This window comes from Oncorhynchus gorbuscha, linkage group LG01, assembly GCF_021184085.1.
Source record: "Oncorhynchus gorbuscha isolate QuinsamMale2020 ecotype Even-year linkage group LG01, OgorEven_v1.0, whole genome shotgun sequence".
Classification (NCBI taxonomy): Eukaryota; Metazoa; Chordata; class Actinopteri; order Salmoniformes; family Salmonidae; genus Oncorhynchus; species Oncorhynchus gorbuscha.
In genome coordinates, this window is record NC_060173.1 from 81,043,702 (window position 1) to 81,063,396 (window position 19,695).

At 41.6% G+C, this 19,695-nt stretch overlaps 1 protein-coding gene across 4 annotated transcripts; it reads right to left on the minus strand.

Moving 5' to 3' along the window:
- Nucleotides 1-10,225: 10,225 nt before the first annotated feature.
- On the minus strand, nt 10,226-15,845 carry LOC124018935 (CD276 antigen homolog). Of its 4 annotated transcripts, none has more exons than XM_046334429.1 (5): nt 15,760-15,845; nt 11,568-11,960; nt 11,107-11,370; nt 10,740-10,838; nt 10,226-10,636 (listed from the first exon to the last, which is right to left on the minus strand). In XM_046334429.1, the coding sequence occupies exons 1-5, from the start codon at nt 15,803-15,805 to the stop codon at nt 10,599-10,601; spliced, it is 840 nt and encodes a 279-aa protein (XP_046190385.1). In that variant the 5' UTR covers nt 15,806-15,845; the 3' UTR covers nt 10,226-10,598. The 4 variants fall into 4 exon arrangements, with proteins under 4 accessions (XP_046190385.1, XP_046190318.1, XP_046190250.1 ...); XM_046334362.1 differs by lacking the exon at nt 15,760-15,845 and adding an exon at nt 14,967-15,213; XM_046334294.1 differs by lacking the exon at nt 15,760-15,845 and adding an exon at nt 14,949-15,213.
- Between the last annotated feature and the right edge of the window lie 3,850 nt (nt 15,846-19,695).

A 19,695-nucleotide genomic window follows, 5' to 3' on the forward strand; every position in this document is an offset into this window, starting at 1 on the left:
AAGGTAATGTAAATGACTCCTTGCTGTCCCCAGTCCACCTGGCCGTGCTGCTGCTCCAGTTTCAACTGTTCTGCCTGCGGCTATGGAACCCTGACCTGTTCACCAGACGTGCTACCTGTCCCAGACCTGCTGTTTTCAACTCTCTAGAAACAGCAGGAGTGGTCGAGATACTCTTAATGATCGGCTATGAAAAGCCAACTGACATTACTCCTGAGGTGCTGACTTGTTGCACCCTCGACAACTACTGTGATTATTATTATTTGACCATGCTGGTCATTTATGAACATTTGAACATCTTGGCCATGTTCTGTTATAATCTCTACCCGGCACAGCCAGAAGAGGACTGGTCACCCCTCATAGCCTGGTTCCTCTCTAGGTTTCTTCCTAGGTTTTGGCCTTTCTAGGGAGTTTTTCCTAGCCACTGTGCTTCTACACCTGCATTGCTTGCTGTTTGGGGTTTTAGGCTGGGCTTCTGTACAGCACTTTGATATATCAGTTGATGTAAGAAGGGCTTTATAATTACATTTGATTTTGATATGATTGATATCTTAATTTAAACCAGGGTACTTAGTGGCCTGTAGTTTGTAAATCCCCAACCTTTCCCTTTGGTTTCACTGTTCAAGATGGTCCCCTTTTGTAATTGAGGCCGGAACATGATCAATACCCATAGCTTGTAGGGAGGCAGGGTTGCCATGGTGTAAGGACTTGTAGTGCCTTGCCATGGGGTAGTCTTCATTGCCTACCTGTATGGCGTACTTGTGTTCCGCTAAGTGGTCTTGAAGGTGTGTCTTTGTGCATCCAATGTAGAACACCTTGCACTATGGACATTCCAATCTATAGATGACATGAGTGGTTTTGCAGTTAATTAAATGCTTGACGTAATACTCCATTATAGAAGCTGTGTCAACAAAATACTTTTTCTGTGCAATATTCTGCAATGGTTGCACTGGCTACATTTAAAAGAGCCCTATGTTTGTGGTCAAGCCAAGTTTTTTGAGAGTCACCAGGAAGATAGCTGTGGACTAATTTGTCATTTAGGGTAGGACATCTCTTAAAGCTTATGACTGGTGGCTCAGGGAAGACATGGCTAAGTAGCATATAACTTTGATTGATTCCCCAATTATTAATGATTATTTTAATGTTCTCTGCTTCAGTGCTGTATTTTATAACAAAATACACTCTCTCTGATGTATCACGAGGCACTTCCCTTCTCAACAAGTTCTCTCAGTTTTCCAGCCCTTATGTCACATGTATCGACGCTGGAGAGACGAAGCAGGTACGGGGAGTAACATTTAATAAATACAGACATAGAACGAGACAGGAACAGCGTCAGCAAACAGAAACTAATGACAAAAAAACAATTACAATGCAGCAGCGAGGAACAGAGCAAGGGAACAGACAAATATAGGGGAGGAAAAGAACATGTGATAAGTGAGTCCAGGTGAGTGCAATAACGCTGATGTGAGTGACGAGGGGGGGCAGGTGTGAGTGATGGATTGCAGGAGCGTGTGATGCAGGGTAATCTGGCGCCCTCAAGTGCCAGGGGAAGGGAAGAGCGGGAGCAGACGTGACACCTTATACCTGCATCTTTCAGGACCTTTTACGGGGGTATGTTTGGCAGCATGAGTGAAGGATGCTTTGTTGTGAAATAGGAAGCTGATTCTAGATTTCATTTTGGATTGGAAATGCTTAATGTTTACAGTCTAACCTTGTAAAACTGACTATTTTCAGACTTTTTTGTATATATTTCAATATATTTCAATCTCTTTTTCCATTTTTAAATTAAATATACCTTCCGGCAACTCGTCTCGATCCGCTATTTTTAGACCTTTTAGTTAGAACCCCCATCAGAAGCTAGCCATCCGATGCTAACCAGCTAATTGGCTAATTAGTCATTGTTAGCCACTGCTAGTTGCTTTTTACCTCTAGCTCAGACACCAGACGATTTTACCCTGGATAATACCCGCCAGTCTGCACAACGCCAGTCTGCACAGCTCGATATCGACCCTGAGCATATCGGGACTGCTTTTCTCCACCATTACTCCAGATTCCTCCATTACTGGACCATTATTCCCAATCCTCGCAGCTAGCTGCTACTGAGTGGCCCAGTCCCGAAGCTAACCTTTGAAACAGGCCCATCTCCCGGCCTGCTCAGTGGACCATATGATGACGTGGCTACACAGCTGATGCCCCCCGGACTCTTCACTAACTTGACTAGAAGCCACTACATCGCCGGATTTCTGCCGTAAGCTCTGGACCTTTGCATCGGATCATCACAACTAGCTAACTGCTACCGAGTGGCCATAGTGGCTAACGCCCTTGTCCCGAAGCTAGCACCAGTTAGCCTTGAGCCTGGTGCATCGCCAGCAAATTATATTACTCCAGCTACATTACCTCTTTTGCCAATTTGGCCTGGACCCTTTGTCGACATGGAGACCCGAAAATCCATAAAGACTGATCTGCCGACGTAATTCAATCCAATGTGCCCTCAACCGGCCTTTGTCAAACACCTATGAAGATACTTCTGCTAGGCCCGGCCTGCTAACTTTATGAACGCCTTTGTCTCCCGCTTGCTAGAGTGTAACAAATTCCCTGTTTCATCTATTGCTATTCACTGGACCCTATGATCACCTGGCTACATAGCTGATGCCTGCTGGACTGTTCATTAATCACGGTACTCCATTTAGTTTGTTTTGTTTATCTGTCACCAAAGCCCCATATACCACCCACCACTGAGACCTGTATGCTCTTGTCGGCTGGCCCTCGCTACATATTCATCGCCAGACCCACTGGCTCCAGGTCGTCTGTAAGTCTTTGCTAGGTAAAGCTCCGCCTTATCTCAGCTCACTGGTCACCATAACAACACCCACCCGTAGCAAGCGCTCCAGCAGGTATATCTCACTGGTCATCCCAAAAGCTTGCACCCACTTTGGCCGCCTTTCCTTCCAGTTCTCTGGTGCCAATGATTGGAACGAATTGCAAAAATTGCTGAAGTTGGAGACGTATATCTCCCTCACTAACTTTAAGCATCAGCTATCGAAATATCCAACTTGACATAACTGTGGGAAGCGTTGGAGTCAAAATGGGCCAGCATCCCTGTGGAACGCTTTTGACACCTTGTAGAGTTTGATACTCATCAGGGATCTCAAACACAGGACACAGAGGCTTACTGTGTTTCAAGTCAGGGTTTTTAAAGAAACCAACAGTGCCTTTGCCAACGTGTAACAACTTCCATATCCCTCGAGTAGAACAGTGGCATCCAGTCTATAACCTAACAGTTTAGCCCCATACTAGCAGGTGGTGGCCAAGCCTTTGCACGTAACATACTGAACTCAATGGTGTATGAGAACACAAGCTTTGCCTTATCATCTTGAATGAGATAGAAAGAAAGAATCCCAGGTTCATAGTCTAAATTAACACCAATGTCACCAATGAAGTTTTTCCTACTCATAGTGTTTTTGACCACATTATTGCTGTCAATTGTATCTAACCCAATCTGATAATCATTAACCCACAGACCACATTTTGGCACTCTATTACTTTGAATACGCTTAGCATTTTAGCAGCCCGTTCTCTAGTTTTTTGGTACATCCTTCCTATCTTATATGCATCATGTTCTTTTTCTTGTCTGACGATCCAGAAGTAGCGCCCACTGCTGAAGCTTTGTGTGCCCCCTCGCCATCGTCCTCCATGGTTTGGTCAGAGACTTGAGGTCTGGTCTGTACTGGTTACATTGATACAACGCTTTGACTTGGGTCCGATCTAGAAATACCCACACCTTTTCACCAGCTGTATCTGCATCAAAGTTGATCCTAACACGTTTTTTTTTTAAATTGGGGGGGGGGGGTTTATGATCCAAAAAGTGACCGCCATTTGACAACACCCATCGGTCAACTCTCACACAAAGTTAAGGGATCCTGAACACAGTAAATATGCATATTTGTTTACGTTTTAGACATATACATATGTACATTTTATTTACAGATTCTGAATTAGCACTCGACACTTACATTTTTCTAATTTCTTTAGCAAATAACGTGTCTTTGTAGGATCTATCGTCAAAGCATTCCCAGATAAGGGACCTTTTCCTGTGGATTTAATAGGGTTGAACAGTACTCTTACTGTAAATGCCATTGCTGAACCACGTTATTACAAAATAATCTTATTAACTACCCATATCAAAAATATTATAGTATACTATCGTCTAAATACTGTAGTATTACTATATTTATATACTATAGTATTTATTGGTGTTTTTTCAGACATGACTGTAGCATACTATAGTATTCACTGTAGTGTTTTTGTGGCTTTTACTGCAGTATACGTTCTATTTAAAATGTAATTCCAAATTCAATTATGGAACTCAAGCAGGTAGTGGACCATTTATTTGGTATTCATTTGAAATTGCAGCAATCTTAAAAAATATTCATTCGAATTGAATTGGAATTTACACTGAATTGAAATTGCAAAATCATATCATCACGGGAATGGAATTGAATTGGAATTTAGACTGTCTGAATTGGAAATAATGAATCGTGCAAATCCCAGTAAGGATGCCTTTTAAATGGAGGCAAAATGCTAATTACACGGAGTATAAATTACTCATTTAATCTGTATTGATTTATAATTCTACAACATAGGCCATTAAGCAGACAGTCATGCATGCATACCGGTGGCGGTCAGTGCCGTTGAACCTTTTTACAAGAAGACACCTTTAACATGGCAGATATAGAGTTGAAATGTTTTCAATTTTGAGTTTGCATCTCAATATGACACTTTAACATACATCACAGAAAACTGAAATATAACAACACTGAATATTTAGAGATGCTCAGTTGGTCAGCATTCCCCTTGAGTGATTCCCAACATAAAAGGCCCCAGCTCACTCAACGCCCCCTCTTCAACAGCCATTAGCCCAGAAGCAGAGATGAGGATCTCGGTTCACTCGACTGACCAATCAGCAGTGAGGAGGCTTAGCACTTAACACATCAACCTACACCGAGTGTACAAAACATTAAGAACACCTGCTCTTTCCCTGACATACTGCATATAACCAACAACAAGTTCATCACTCCATCTAGACAAGAGGTGTTAATGCACAGGCAAATCCATTCTCCAAAAACAAATCAAATCTATTTACTGGTAGCAGTTCTAAAGACAGGCCCACAGCCCATTTGTTCCATCTTTACTCAAACATACACTTAACAAATACAGGACACAAGACAGGCAAGGGGAATACAGATAGCCTGGGTACATGTCACAGTAAAGGGGCTGTGTAGATACCTCTGGATGTTTTTATAGGCATGCAAATGTAAGCGCTGGTCAAGAACACAGCTGCGATGAGTAGTAGTACTTATTGAGATCATTTAAAGTAGCCACCCTTTGCCTTGATGACAGCTTTGCATACTCTTGGCATTCTCTCAACCAGCTTCATGAGGAATGCTTTTCCAGCAGTCTTGAAGGAGTTCCCACATACAGTGGGGAGAACAAGTATTGGATACACTGCCGATTTTGCAGGTTTTCCTACTTATAAAGTATGTAGATGCCTGTAACTCAACTGTGAGAGACGGAATCTAAAAGAAAAATCCAGAAAATCACATTGTATGATTTTTAAGTAATTCATTAGCATTTTATTGCATGACATAAGTATTTGATACATCAGAAAAGTATAACTTTTGGTACAGAAACCTTTGTTTGCAATTACAGAGATCATATGTTTCCTGTAGTTCTTGACCAGGTTTGCACACACTGCAGCAGGGATTTTGGCCCACTCCTCCATACAGACCTTCTCCAGATCCTTCAGGTTTCGGGGCTGTCGCTGGGCAATACGGACTTTCAGCTCCCTCCAAAGATGTTCTATTGGGTTCACGTCTGGAGACTGGCTAGGCCACCTCCACTCCGCTGATCCTCAACACTGGGGCCCCACAAGGGTGCGTGCTCAGCCCCCTCGAGTACTCCTTGTTCACCAATGACTGTGTGGCCAAGCACGCCTCCAACTGAATCATCAAGTTTGCAGACGACACAACAGTGGTAGACTTGATAACCAATGATGACGTGACAGCCTACAGGGAGGAGGTGAGGGCTCTGGGAGTGTGGTGCCTGGAAAACAACCTCTCACTCAATGTCAACAAAACAAAGGAGATGATTGTGGACTTTAGGAAACAGCAGGGTGCAGCCCCCTATCTACATCGACGGGACCGCAGTGGAGAAGGTGGAAAGCTTCAAGTTCCTTGGCGTACACATCACTAACAAACTGAAATGGATCCCCCACACAGTGTGGTGAAGAAAGCGCAACACAGCCTTTTCAACCACAAAGAAATTAGAAATTTGTCTTGTCACCTAAAACCCTTACAAACTTTTACTTTTTCCTGCTATTCATTGGAGAAGGTGTGAGGTTCAAGTCTTGGTTTAAGGATTTAAAAAATATGTCTGAAAGGGTCTCTTTTCCATGCTTAAAAGGATAAACATTCACATGTAAAACCATTAGCCAAAAAAGTTTGAATACATTGGCCACAATGTCATTCCAGGATGACTTCTACTGGGAACTCGGAACTGGGCATTCTCTGACTTCAATGCTTTCAAGACAACTGAGAACTCAGGGAAAATAAACTTGTTTTGAAAGGACATCCAACTCGGAATTCTAATTTAGCTTCAACTTATCGACCTGAAGATCACTGACGTCATGATTCGACCTTGTTTTTTTTAAAGTTTCCAGTTGTCTAGAAAGCACCATAAATCCAGAGAATGCCAGACGTTGATGACAGAGTTTGATGACAAAAACTTTGCCAAAAATAATTAACGCCACGCCACCTTCCTGTTCAAGTGAGCTTAGTAAAATGGTGAGTCCAAAAATAGTCCAGGGAGATATGTATACTGTAGCGAAGAATGTAATACTAAGTGTATGTTGGTAATAGCACGTGTCTAACCCTATGAATTTGGTCGCTCTCCCTATCAGAACTTAGCCTACAATTCTGACTTGGTGGTGCACATGTGGCCTACAGCCAGTTTTAGAGAAATGTCATCATAAAATATTTTCAAAGCTTTCATTGTCTGTTTATTTGTACCCGTTAATCATTCTACGGTTCTGACTTGGTGTGTAGGGAGGATACTGTAAGAACGGCCCATGTTCTGAATTCAGTTGCTGTCCATTTAAAAAATGATGAACAAATAGGGACATTGTCCATTTTAGCTTGCTCATTATCTTAATTGAAATTACGGCTTGTCTGTTATCCACTCATTGTGCTTACGTTGTGTATTATAATTAGCTCATTTGCTGTCTTCCATGAGGGGATACTATAATGTTGTTTACCAGGCAATGTTCCGTAATAGGCTACTGAACTGCTGAGTAAATACACCCTGTTGAATCCTACCTATTTTTTACTCATATCACTGCACATACAAGACGACCAATGACACAATATTGCTGCCGTAACTGTCTTTGATGATGAGGATATTGCTCTTTAGTGTTTTACAGAAAAAACAATAACAAATAAAATATCCAACCAGCAACAAATCTATCAAGATGAATCTTTTATTGGTTAAAAGCTCAATGAGGTAAAAAAATATAAAAAAACATAACATGCAATCTTACTGTTGAAACACAAAGAACCTCTTGATAGTAGTATTGTACAACATTTCAAAATGTCTCGTTTCAGATCATTGCCATTTATTAAGTTTCAAGTCATATCAGATTCTGTGTAGCTGCCAATCAATGAACATTTCTGGCATAACTAAAATTAACCACTGTACAGAAAGCTAAGTAAAAAACACAAGAATAGCCCCATTAATACAATACAATAATATTTGAAGCATATGAATAGGAATGTAACAGAGAACATGAAGAACATTTTCAGTCCTTCATTGTCATGGATCATAAAAATAATAAAGAGCGATTAAACCAAGGTAAACCAACTGACATAATTGCACTTTTTTTTGTCAACCAGGCTTAATACTGGAATTGTAAAACCCAAAGCAGATGTGCTTAAGACAAACCCTGCCTATGTTCCTCCCTACAGCATCAGAATGGCACAGTGGCACAGTGATTCTTAACCAGAGGCATTGGGACTGCACTGAGCTTTCAAGGGGTCCCTGAAAAAACGGAGGAAACTAACAAATGAAAATGACAGCATAAATGAATAGAACACTGCAATAATGTTGACAGTCCTATTTGGGTGTTGGTGAATATTAAAGTGTTGTGTTGTGTTCATCACTAATTGTCTAGTATAGAAGCCATGATTCCTATCGTTTGGACAGTCTATTTTGTTTATATGTTTTTGATCGGAAAATACTAGGTGATTTGGTGATTCTATTTCCATTGTATTTTGAGTTGCTACTTGTTGAGATAAACGTCAGCTTCAACTGAGATCAAGTGTTTTTTTTGTGTTTTTTTTTAACAGAACATGAGGTATATACAGTTGAAGTCGAAAGTTTACATACACCTTAACCTGAGTTTAAATGTATTTGGCTTTCACAATTCCTGACCTTTAATCCTAGTAAAAAGTCCCTGTCTTAGGTCAGTTAGGATCACCACTTTATTTTAAGAATGTGAAATGTCAGAATAATAGTAGAGAGAATGACTTATTTAAACTTTTATTTCTTTCATCACATTCCCAGTGGGTCAGAAGTTTACACACACTCAATTAGTTTTTGGTAGCATTGCCTTAAAATTGTTGAACTTGGGTCAAACCTTTTGGGTAGCCTTCCACAAGCTTCCCACAATAAGAATGTTGGCCCATTCCTCCTGACAGAGCTGGTGTCACGACTTCCGCCGAAGTTGGTCCCTCTCCTTGTTCCTTCGGCGGTCGACGTCACCGGTTTTCTAGTCACCACCGATCCAGTTTCATTTTTTATTTGTTTTTTATTCATTATACACACCTGGTTTCCATTCCATAATCATTGTTCCCTATTTAACCCTCTGGTTACCACCTTGGTTTTGTGTGTGTTTGTTATTGTCAAGTTGTCTCGATTTGTGACCTGGATTATTTGTCTCCTGTATGGAATATTGTTTTTGAGTAAAGTAACGGTTATTAGTCATTTCTGTGTCCTGCGCCTAACTCCGCCTTCCCCGTATCACATAGGAAATTTGACAGCTGGTGTAACAGTCAGGTTTGTAGGCCTCCTTGCTCGCACACACTTTTTCAGTTCTGCCCACAAATCTTCTATAGGATTGAGGTCAGGGCTTTATGATGGCCACTCCAATATACCTTAACTTTGTTGTACTTAAGCCATTTTGCCACAACTTTGGAAGTATGCTTGGGGTCATTGTCCATTTGGAAGACCCATTTGCGACCAAGCTTTATCTTCCTGATTGATGTCTTGGGATGTTTCTTCAATATATCCACATAATTTTCCTACCTCATGATGCCATCTATTTTGTGAAGTGCACCAGTCCCTCTTGCAGCAAAGCACCCCCACAACATGATGCTGCCACCCCCGTGCTTAACGGTTGAGATGGTATTCTTCGGCTTGCAAGCCTCCCCCTTTTTCCTCCAAACATAATGATGGTCATATGGCCAAACAGTTCTATTTTTATTTCTCCAAAAAGTACGATCTTTGTCCCCATGTGCAGTTGCAAACCGTAGTCTGGCTTCTTTATAGCGGAGCAGTGACTTCTTCCTTGCTGAGTGGCCTTTCAGGTTATGTCGATATAGGACTCGATCTAAAGTGGATATAGATACTTTTGTACCTGTTTCCTCCAGCATCTTCACAAGGTCATTTGCTTTTGTTCTGGGATTGATTTGCACTTTTCACACCAAAGTACGTTCATCTCTAGGAGACAGAACGTGTCTCCTTCCTGAGCGGTATGACGGCTGTGTGGTCCCATGGTGTTTATACTTGCGTACTATTGTTTGTACAGATGAACGTGGTACCTTCAGGCATTTGGTTATTGCTCCCAATGATGAACCAGACTTGTGAAGGTCTACAATTCTTTTTCTGAGGTCTTGGCTGATTTCTTTTGATTTTCTCATGATGTCAGGCAAAGAGGCACTGAGTTTGAAGGCAGGCCTTGAAATACATCCACAGGTACACCTCCAATTGACTCAAATTATGTCAATTAGCCTCTAAAGCCAAGACGTAATTATCTGGAATTGTCCAAGCTGTTTAAAGGCACAGTCAACTTTGTATATGTAAACTTCTGACCCACTGGAATTGTGATACAGTGAATTGTAAGTGAAATAATCTGCCTGTAAGCAATTGTTGGAAAAACGACTTGTGTCATGCGCAAAGTAGATGTCCTAACTGACTTGCCAAAACTACAGTTTGTTAACAAGACATTTGTGGAGTGGTTGAAAAACAAGTCTTAATGACTCCAACCTAAGTGTATGTAAACTTTCGACTTCAACTGTACTAACAAATAATCAATCAAAATTGAGGTGAGGTATTTTAGTAGCTAGAGAACCCTATTCTTGAGTGACCTTGTTCCTAACAGCACTATGACACTGTGTTCAGTCACATCCTGGGATCAAAATGTATTAAAGGTCTAAGTGCCAAATGGTAACAATGATAAAAAAACATTCTATAGATCAATATTTTATCAACATTACCAGTTTAACACTTTGTAGTAAGCACACGTTGGAGTAGGCTATGTCGTAGTGGGCTCATCTCCTGTGTATCGGCCGCCATTCCGTTGCATGCTCTGTGACAAAGAGAGAGATGCTTAATGGCAGCATAGTCATTCAGGAGATTCCGCTGTGACATGAAACTCAACAGTGATGAAAGATAAAAATTGCATGACTCACTTTTCCAGCAAACTAACACCAGTGCAGACCCAATCACGGCAACAGCCAGAACACCAATCCCTGCTTTTATACCGATCGAGAGGCCCTCCTGCTCCCCGCCTGTAGGGAGAGGATAAAGAGAAGTGTGGACATCAACAGAGTTTCCTGTCATGTAATGCACATTTTGGTTTCCCTAATATTTCCTATCCTTCCAACCAACTAGGGTCATTGGCACATAGGCAGTCATTTAAGGGTAAAATCACAGCCAGATAGATTTAAGTGTCAGCTGTTTAGTGCTTTACTATAACCAGAGCTAATCTCCGGTAATCTATTTGTAATTGACCAGCCGTTGACATGTTTTCCTGTCATAATACTTTAGGCTACTCACCTGTTGATCTTGTGGTGTTCAAGGTCTCTTTCAGAGACGGGTTGAAGATGGCGCATGTCACAGTCTGATTCTCTGTGATGTTCACCGTGCTGGAAATGTTCCATGTTCCACTTCCTGCATCCTGAACAATCTGAGGAACCTCGGGGACTAGTAAGCCGTTCTGATTGGTCCAGGTCAGTCTAGGTTTAGGGTAGCCTCCCTGAGAAGTGCATTCTGCCTTCCATTCTTCATAGTTCACTGTCACAATGGGTTTATGGTAGCTTTCTGCAGAGCATACCATGACAAAGATAAAGCACTTAGACAAAGTCACAATAGTGGAAATCATACATGATAGGTACAGTTATTCCTGTTTTATAGGTATTTGGTGCGTAATGGCAATGGGCGTTGTCTCGTACACACAATTTAATATTGATAAGCGTGCCTTTGACTACTGGCATTCTTTGTATGTAAAACTGTCTTACTTGCTACTTTCACAGTGGTCAAGCACGTCTCTTTGTTTTGGTTAAGTGTGTTGTAATCTCCATCCTCTTGATGATAAAAGAGGAAAAAGGTTGCGAGGTCATCTTCAACCCTTAAATCTTTGAGCAAGAGGGAGAAATTCCCAGAAGAAAGCTGGTCCTTGAAGATTTGCGTCCTGTTTTTATAGACTGGAAATTGGGGGTCGTTGTTCTCTTCTCCGTTGTGTAAGGCATGGACCACTTGCTCCTCCTTCTGGTGCTTGAGTCTTGCTGTCCAGTAGAGTGTGAGTCTTGCTGGGACAACTGGTGCAGATGAATTCAGCCTGCAAGGCAACATGATGGACTTTCCAAGAATCTCAATGATGGGATGGCTCGACATCTGAGATGAGTCCACAACTGTTTAAGAAAAAAACTGTTTGTTACAGGAAAGCACACACTTCATATGACAACATAAGACAGTTGTACCAATCTCTTTAAGATACTGTATGTTAATCATATTCTTCAAATAAAGGGGTATGTTACCTTAGTAGGGCCTATATACACTAAATGGCCAAAAGTATATGGACATGCCTTCAAATCAGTGAATTCGGCTATTTCGGCCACACCCGTTGCTGACAGGTGTATAAAATTGAGCACACAGCAATTCAATCTCCATAGACAAACATTGGCAGTAGAATGGCCCGTACTGAAGAGCTCAGTGACATTCAACGTGGCACTGTCATAGGATGCCACCTTTCCAACAAGTCAGTTTGTCAAATTTCTGCCTTACTAGAGCTGCCCCTGTCAACTGTAAGTACTGTTATTGTAAAGTGGAAACGTCTAGCAGCAACAACATCTGAGCTGCGAAGTGGTAGGCCACACAAGCTCACTGAACAGGACCGCCAGTGTGAATCATCTGTCCTCAATTGCAACACTCACTACCGAGTTCCAAACTGCCTCTGTAAGCAAACTCAGCACGATAACTGTTCGTCGGGAGCTTAATGAAATGGGTTTGCATGGCCCAGCAGCATCACACAAGCCTAAGATCACCATGTGCAATGCCAAGCGTTGGCTGGAGGGGTGTAAAGCTCGCCACCTTTGGACTCTGGAGCACTGGAAACACATTCTCTGGAGTGATGAATCACACTTCACCATCTGGCAGTCCGACAGACAAATCTAGGTTTGGTGGATGCCAGGAGAACGCTATATGCCCCAATGCATAGTGCCAACTGTAAAGTTTGAAGGAGGAATAGTGGTCTGGGGCTGTTTTTCATGGTTCGGGCTAGGCCCCTTAGTTCCAGTGAAGGGAAATATTAACACTACAGCATACAATGACATTCTAGATGATTCAGTGCTTCCAGCTTTGCGGCAACAGTTTGGGGAAGGCCCTTTCCAGTTTCAGCATGACAATGCACCCATGCACAAAACGAGGTCCATACTACAATTGTTTGTTGAGATTGGTGTGGAAGAACTTAACTGGCCTGCACAGAGCCCTGAGCTCAACACCATCGAGCACCTTTGGAATGAATTGGAAAGCCTACTGTGGGCCAGGCCTAATCGCCCAACTTCAGTGTCCGACCTCACTAATGCTCTGGTGGTTGAATGGAAGTAAGTGCATCAAAGCTGGAACCGAGAGACAGCTTCTATCTCAAGGCCATCAGACTGTTAAACAGCCATCACTAACATAGAGAGGCTGCTGCCAACATACAGACTCAAATCTCTGGCCACTTAAATAAATTGACTTAATAAAGTTATCACTAGTCACTTTAAATAACGCCACTTTAATAATGTTTACATTTCCTACATTACTCATCTCATATGTATATACTGTATTCTATACCATCTACTGCATCTTGCCTATGCCGTACGGCCATCGCTCATCCATATATTTATATGTACATATTCTTATTCATCCCTTTACATTTGTGTGTATTAGGCAGTTGTTGTGAATTTGATAGTGTTTTTGTTAGATATTACTGCACAGTCGGAACTGGAAGCACAAGCATTTTGCTACACTCGCATTAACATCTGCTAGCAACGTGTATGTGACCAATAACGATTTGATTTGAATTCCCTGCAGCAATGTTCTAACATCTAGTGAAAAGCCTCCCCAGAAGAGTGGAGTCTGTTATAGCAGCAAAGGGGGGGGATCAACTCCATATTAATGCCCATGATTTTGGAATGAGATGTTCGACGAGCAGGTGTCCATATACTTTTGGTCAGGTGTATTATTTGTTGAACATTTTACAGGCTGTGGCTTTTATACTGCTACAGTAGCCTTCAGTTTGCACCATGCATTGGGAAAGAAGAGTATAGTCAAGTCACTACTGTGCAGCTCATACTATCTCTGTTTGAAGTTTGAAAATCACCCCCCCCCACTACTTTGTGTACTGTCTGATGTTTTGTTTCAATAGCAGACCGTAACCAAGTCTTTGCTCTGCATGCTCATTCAAAAAACAATAAAGAGAAACCCTAGCAAAAGATCCTGACCTTTACAAGTGTATGTTATTTTGGGAAATCTTATAGAAATAGGATGAACGTCCTCTTGATGAGTTGTTTTGTGAACTAGGCTCACAGGAGCTAGTTGTTTCCGTATCCCATTTGTAGCAGGACTACAACAGAAAACCAATTTGGAAAGGCAGGCTACGACCATTCTGAGCATCACTGCTCCCCTCCAAAACTCTTGCGGTCATATGTTCAGAAATGTTTTGATAACAAACACTGAGTAACAAGCATCGCAAGCTTGTGGTTAGAAATAGCTGTTTTCTATTTTCCTAACAGTGCAAATGTTATTGCATCAAAAGCAGATCGTTTTATCACATCATAACCAGTCTGGCTCTAAAGATTCAAGTTATTCCTATTAACCCACACCCCCTATCCTAGGGTATAGCATGTGGTGAGCTATCTGGTACAAAATGTCTGCCATGGCATCACCAAGGTGGGTGACCAAGGTGGGTTTCCTCTCTCAAATTAGAAAAGTGTGTCTGGAAAAGCACTGTAATAATCCAATCAATTATAATTACAGTATTGTCAGTAGCCTGCCAGCATAGACTACTTACAAATACTTGGTACACTAACGTAGCAGCACCGTGCATTTAGACAACCACGCCCTATCCAAACAGCATTTTTTTTTAAAATGTCAATACATTTTGGGACACTGTGTTATAAATCAATCATAAATTGTGCATTTGGTTGTATGTTGGATTTGAATGTAAAGGCGTGTGGATAAAATGCCCAGGGACAGCCACGAGGGACACAATCATGTGCAAATCTACCACGCCACAACAGAGAATAAAACTTACCAGATAACAGCCAAATACAAATAGATATTAGTCTGGCCATTGCACTCAGGATATATGGATGAAAAAACAATCAAATAAACAGTCCTTTTAGTTTGGAGCTTACGGTCTACCGTGTTCCCACCTGCTCCTAAGTGGGAGGAAGGTTGAATGAGATACATGGTGTCTCTCCAGTGTGGCTCCTCCTTAAATGTGGTATCTTTATCCATTCCCGGTGTCAATCATTCCATCAAATCCATGTTTACAAAATCCTCCTGTACAAACAACAACTTCAACACGCACTAGTAGCAGCATTTCACCACAATGTCTCATTATCGTTGTCCTGTCACTCTTTCATGCACCTGTGCCAGTTGTGTGTGCTGAGTCAAAACGTTCTGTTTCTATCACAGGCTATTTCCGTAAGGTGGATGTTATGAGGAAGCAGACTTTTTTTTTGCTCAGCAAATGCTTTCCTTCTGCTTGCATGCAGGGCACACATTCCTGTCAGGAAGATCACAATATCACAATCAACAGTGCGCAGATCACTGGGATCATCAAGGTTCACCTTTTACCAAAATGTATTTTGCAGAGCTGTATCTCCCTCCTCTTCTTTGTATTTTTATTTTACCTTTATTTAACCAGGCAAATCAGTTAAGAACAAATTCTTATTTTCAATGACGGCCTAGGAACAGTGGGTTAACTGCCTGTTCAGGGGCAGAACGACAGATTTGTACCTTGTCAGCTCGGGGATATGAACTTGCAACCTTTCAGTTACTAGTCCAACGCTCTAACCACTAGGCTACCCGGCCGCCCCTCTTGATGATCGACATGTTTTCGCGCCCTGCCTTCTATGTGATCTTCTGTCACAATGCTTGTTCGTCATATCGTTGCTTCTCTCTCCCCTCCTTATTTCAAACACATCTCCTTATCTTACTCACCTGAAGCGTGTACCTCCCTTACAGAAACTATCCATGCACAGTTCATTACTTAATTATAATAGACAACTGAGAAATGACAAATGATAAGATCTCTCTCCACCCCCCCCCCCCCCCCCCATCTCCTCCATCTCTCGCTCTCTGTGTTTCACTCTCTCTCACTTAATACTTGACGGATTAACGTCTCTTTATACAGTGACTCATTGCATAGCTCCCTAATCCACCTGTGGCTGTATGATACATACGATACGTAGTATATGCCATTTATCTTCTTTAACAAACCTTTTTTTTTTAAATTAGTTTCTATCTGTATTGTTGTTTTATCACTTGGAGCAAATAAATGAAACTACAATAAGCCTATGCTAATCAGAAACATGTAACTAGTCCCAAACAATTCAAGGCAAGATTCTGTTCACACAATGCTTACAGTAAATGGACCCGTTTATAGGAGCTCATGTACAAATGGTTGTTCAGTAAGGCACTGCTCAGTATTCACTCTGAGCCAAACCTTATCATGTGGTTTATTTTGATGTGTTCTAATGTGGTGTAGAAATATAGCCCACGTGAAACAGTGAGGATAAGTAGTAGAAACAAACCTGAACCCCCCCCAAAAAAATATTGTGTCGAAATGGCATGCTTTCTGACTTGTTTGTGTCCATAGCAGTAGTACCATCTAAGAGGTTGATTTGTAGATTTCTTTCATAAAGATATTTTTCAAGTGTTCCCTGATGGTGTTCCATCAACTCTTGTTCGAAAAGCACAATGGTGTGTACACACCAACAAATACACTGCTTAAATTACACAGAGCACACAGTATGCAATATTACCAGTTGAGTGGAGAATGGGTGAGGTATACTGATACAAAACAAAGTATGTAACATCTGAGTAACTTCACAAATTGAATTGTTTATTAAGATAAAGCAAACGAGACACATACATTCTGAGGAAAATATAAAACAATATCTAAATATACATCATGTACAACAAGATGATCATAATATTCTACTTCAACATTTTCCCCATAAAAGTCAATCAGGGCCTCCTCCTCACAGTGCTAGCTGTGCCACCAGAGATTCTGGGTTCGAGCCCAGGCTCTGTCGCAGCCGGCCGTGACCGGGAGAGCCATGGGGCGGCGCACAATTGTCCCAGCGTTATCCGGGTTAGGCAGGTTTTTACAGGGTTGATGGGCGTTGACAATTTGAAGCGAACACATGACTGTTTGCTCCTCCAGGTATGTTAATAAAACTACTGCAAGAACTTTCCAAACATAAAAGGCAAGAGTTCAAACTGAACTCCAAATTTCAGGAGACATTTTTATAAATGTTCCTCTCAATGTACTCATTGGAGAAATTTCTCTGTGATGCATGGAATAAAAATTGGCCCAACAGAGATGACAAGTTTGGTGGAGACTCCCCCAAAAATACTAATATCGGCATTGCATATTCATGTACAGACCTACACAAGCCTGGGACTTTCCTGCCTCACCGTTCATACTTCTGGTTTATAGAGTTGGTTGAGTCATGCTGGTGGTTCCCTGCTCTCTACACTGCAAACAAAAAGGTCCTGTCGTTTTACATTAATTCTTCAAATCTGTACATCTAAAACCACTTCATGTTTGGTCACTAACCTCCCTCCGCCATAGTATGCCCATTAGAAATGCAATTTTTAATTTAACTGATTTTACATGAATTATCTCCTGTGATGGGTCTAATTTTCAATAGCTCACTGTTCATTTGAACTATAGAGATAAAGACAAGTGTGATGTGTTCCTTGACCTCTCTTAACATCTGACTCCAGTGAGATCTGTTCTTGAAATGTGTAGTCTGGCATTTCAGATTTAGATATGATAATTTATCACAAAGTATTTTGGATGTAGTGGTCTACTTTTTTTACCCCATTTTCTCCCCAACTTCGTGGTGTCCAATTGTTAGTAATTATGATCTTGTCTCATCGCTACAACTCCCGTAGGCTCGGAGAGACGAAGGTCGAAAGCCATGCGTCCTCCGAAACACAACCCAACTAAGCCGCACTGCTTCTTAACACAGCGCGCATCCAACGCGGAAGCCAGCCGCATCAATTTGTCGGAGGAAACATTGTGCACCTGGCGACCTTGGTTCGCGTGCACTGCGCCCGGCCCGCCACAGGATTCGCTGGTGCGCTATGAGACAAGGATATCCCTACCGGCCAAACCCTCCCTAACCCGGATGACGCCAAGCCAATTGTGCATTGCCCCACAGACCTCCCAGTTGCAGCCGGCTGCGACAGAGCCTGGGCGCAAACCCAGTCTCTGGTGGCACAGCTAGCACTGCGATGCAGTGCCCTAGACCACTGCGACACCCGGGAGGCCCCTTGATCTACTTTTTTAAAAAGTACCTTTAAGAAGTAAACTACATTTTTCATAAGGGTGTCTTTATTGTGTACTGTAGCTCCATTCCATACATTTTGTGTCCTGAAAAACTCCCTAGTCCTTAATGATGCTTGAAAACATCGAGAGTGGAACTATTCAGGACAAAATAAATTATTGCTTTGCCACAGTTTTTGCAGTATTACTTTAGTGCCTTGTTGAAATTAGGATGCATGTTTTGGAATATTTCTATTTTGTAAAAGCTTCGGTCTTTTCGCTCTGTCAATTAGGTTAGTATTATGGAGTAACTACAGTGTTGTTGATCCATCCTCAATGGTCTCCCATCACAGCCATTCAACTCTGTAACTGTTTTAAAGTAACCATTGGTCTCATGGTGAAATCCCTGAGCAGTTCCCTCCCTGTCCAGTAACTGCTAGTGGTCCTTCTGTAGCTCAGTTGGTAGAGCATGGCGCTTGTAACGCCAGGGTAGTGGGTTCGATCCCCGAGACCACCCATACGTAGAATGTATGTACACATGACTGTAAGTCGCTTTGGATAAAAGCGTCTGCTAAATGGCATATATTATATTATATTATTGCTAGAAATGGTGCCTATATCTTTGTAGTGACTGGGTTTATTGATACACCATCCAAAGTGTAATATTTTTGTTTTACCCATCTACCAATAGGTGCCCTTGTTTGTGAGGCGATGGAAAACCTCCCTGGCCTTTGTGGTCAAACCTGTGTAAAAAATTCACTGCTTGATTTAGGGACCTTACAGACAGGGTTGGGGAGTAACAGATTACGTGTAATCTACATGCATGGGATTACAAAAAAGGTAACTGTAATCCGTTACGTTACCAGATAAATACTGTAATCAGATTACAGATACTTTTGAAAAACTAGTTGATTACTTCAAAGATTACTTTTAAATTCAGTAATGATGTTTTTGAAAATAATCTTTGACACTTCTGTTTTTTCAATGACATTCAAATCAGCATTGAAAAAAGTTGCAAGTTTAAGTTTGAAACCACTATGATGTCAGAAACCATTACAAGTCAGAAAGCACTATGATGACACACCAAATGTGTTTGACGGATCGTGGGAAAAGAGCAGGAATAGGCTTTTGTAGGCTACTGTCCAAGCTTTGTCTTCCAATGGTGCGACTGCTGTCGGCATCCAAAGATTATTCAACTTGAATAAACGCTTGGAGGTAAGGATGACAGCAGTGGTGTAGTCTACGGCATTACGGATATCACTTACTATTGATATCTACATAGCGCATTGATGTGAATCACCTAGCTGCTCTCTCATTTAGCTAATTGCGCAAAGTTTAAGCTGTCTATCAATCATTGCTTTTGAAACCAGTGGACCGCCAGTGGAAAATGCACTCATGCAACAGCTGCATAGTGAGGATCCAAGCCTATGAAATAGAAAAGGGGCTTTAATTGCTCAATCTAATTCATGCTGATACTTTTTTTATCCATTGGCCTAAAGGACATATGCTCAAATTTGCACACTTTTGATAGACTTAAAAGGGGCTATATGAATTTGCTACGTCCATTTAGACGTATAAATGATATACAGTTGAAGTCG

What these genes read in the sequence shown, in the direction of transcription:
- LOC124018935 (XM_046334294.1), bottom strand. Translation starts at nt 15,051, where the DNA reads ATGGATAAAGATACCACATTTAAGGAGGAGCCACACTGGAGAGACACC. An exon ending in AGGTGGGAACACGGTAGACC is followed by an intron (nt 11,961 to 14,948) that starts GTAAGCTCCAAA and finishes TTTCTTAAACAG; the next exon opens with TTGTGGACTCATCTCAGATG. An exon ending in GGTGTTAGTTTGCTGGAAAA is followed by an intron (nt 10,637 to 10,739) that starts GTGAGTCATGCA and finishes TCTTTGTCACAG; the next exon opens with AGCATGCAACGGAATGGCGG.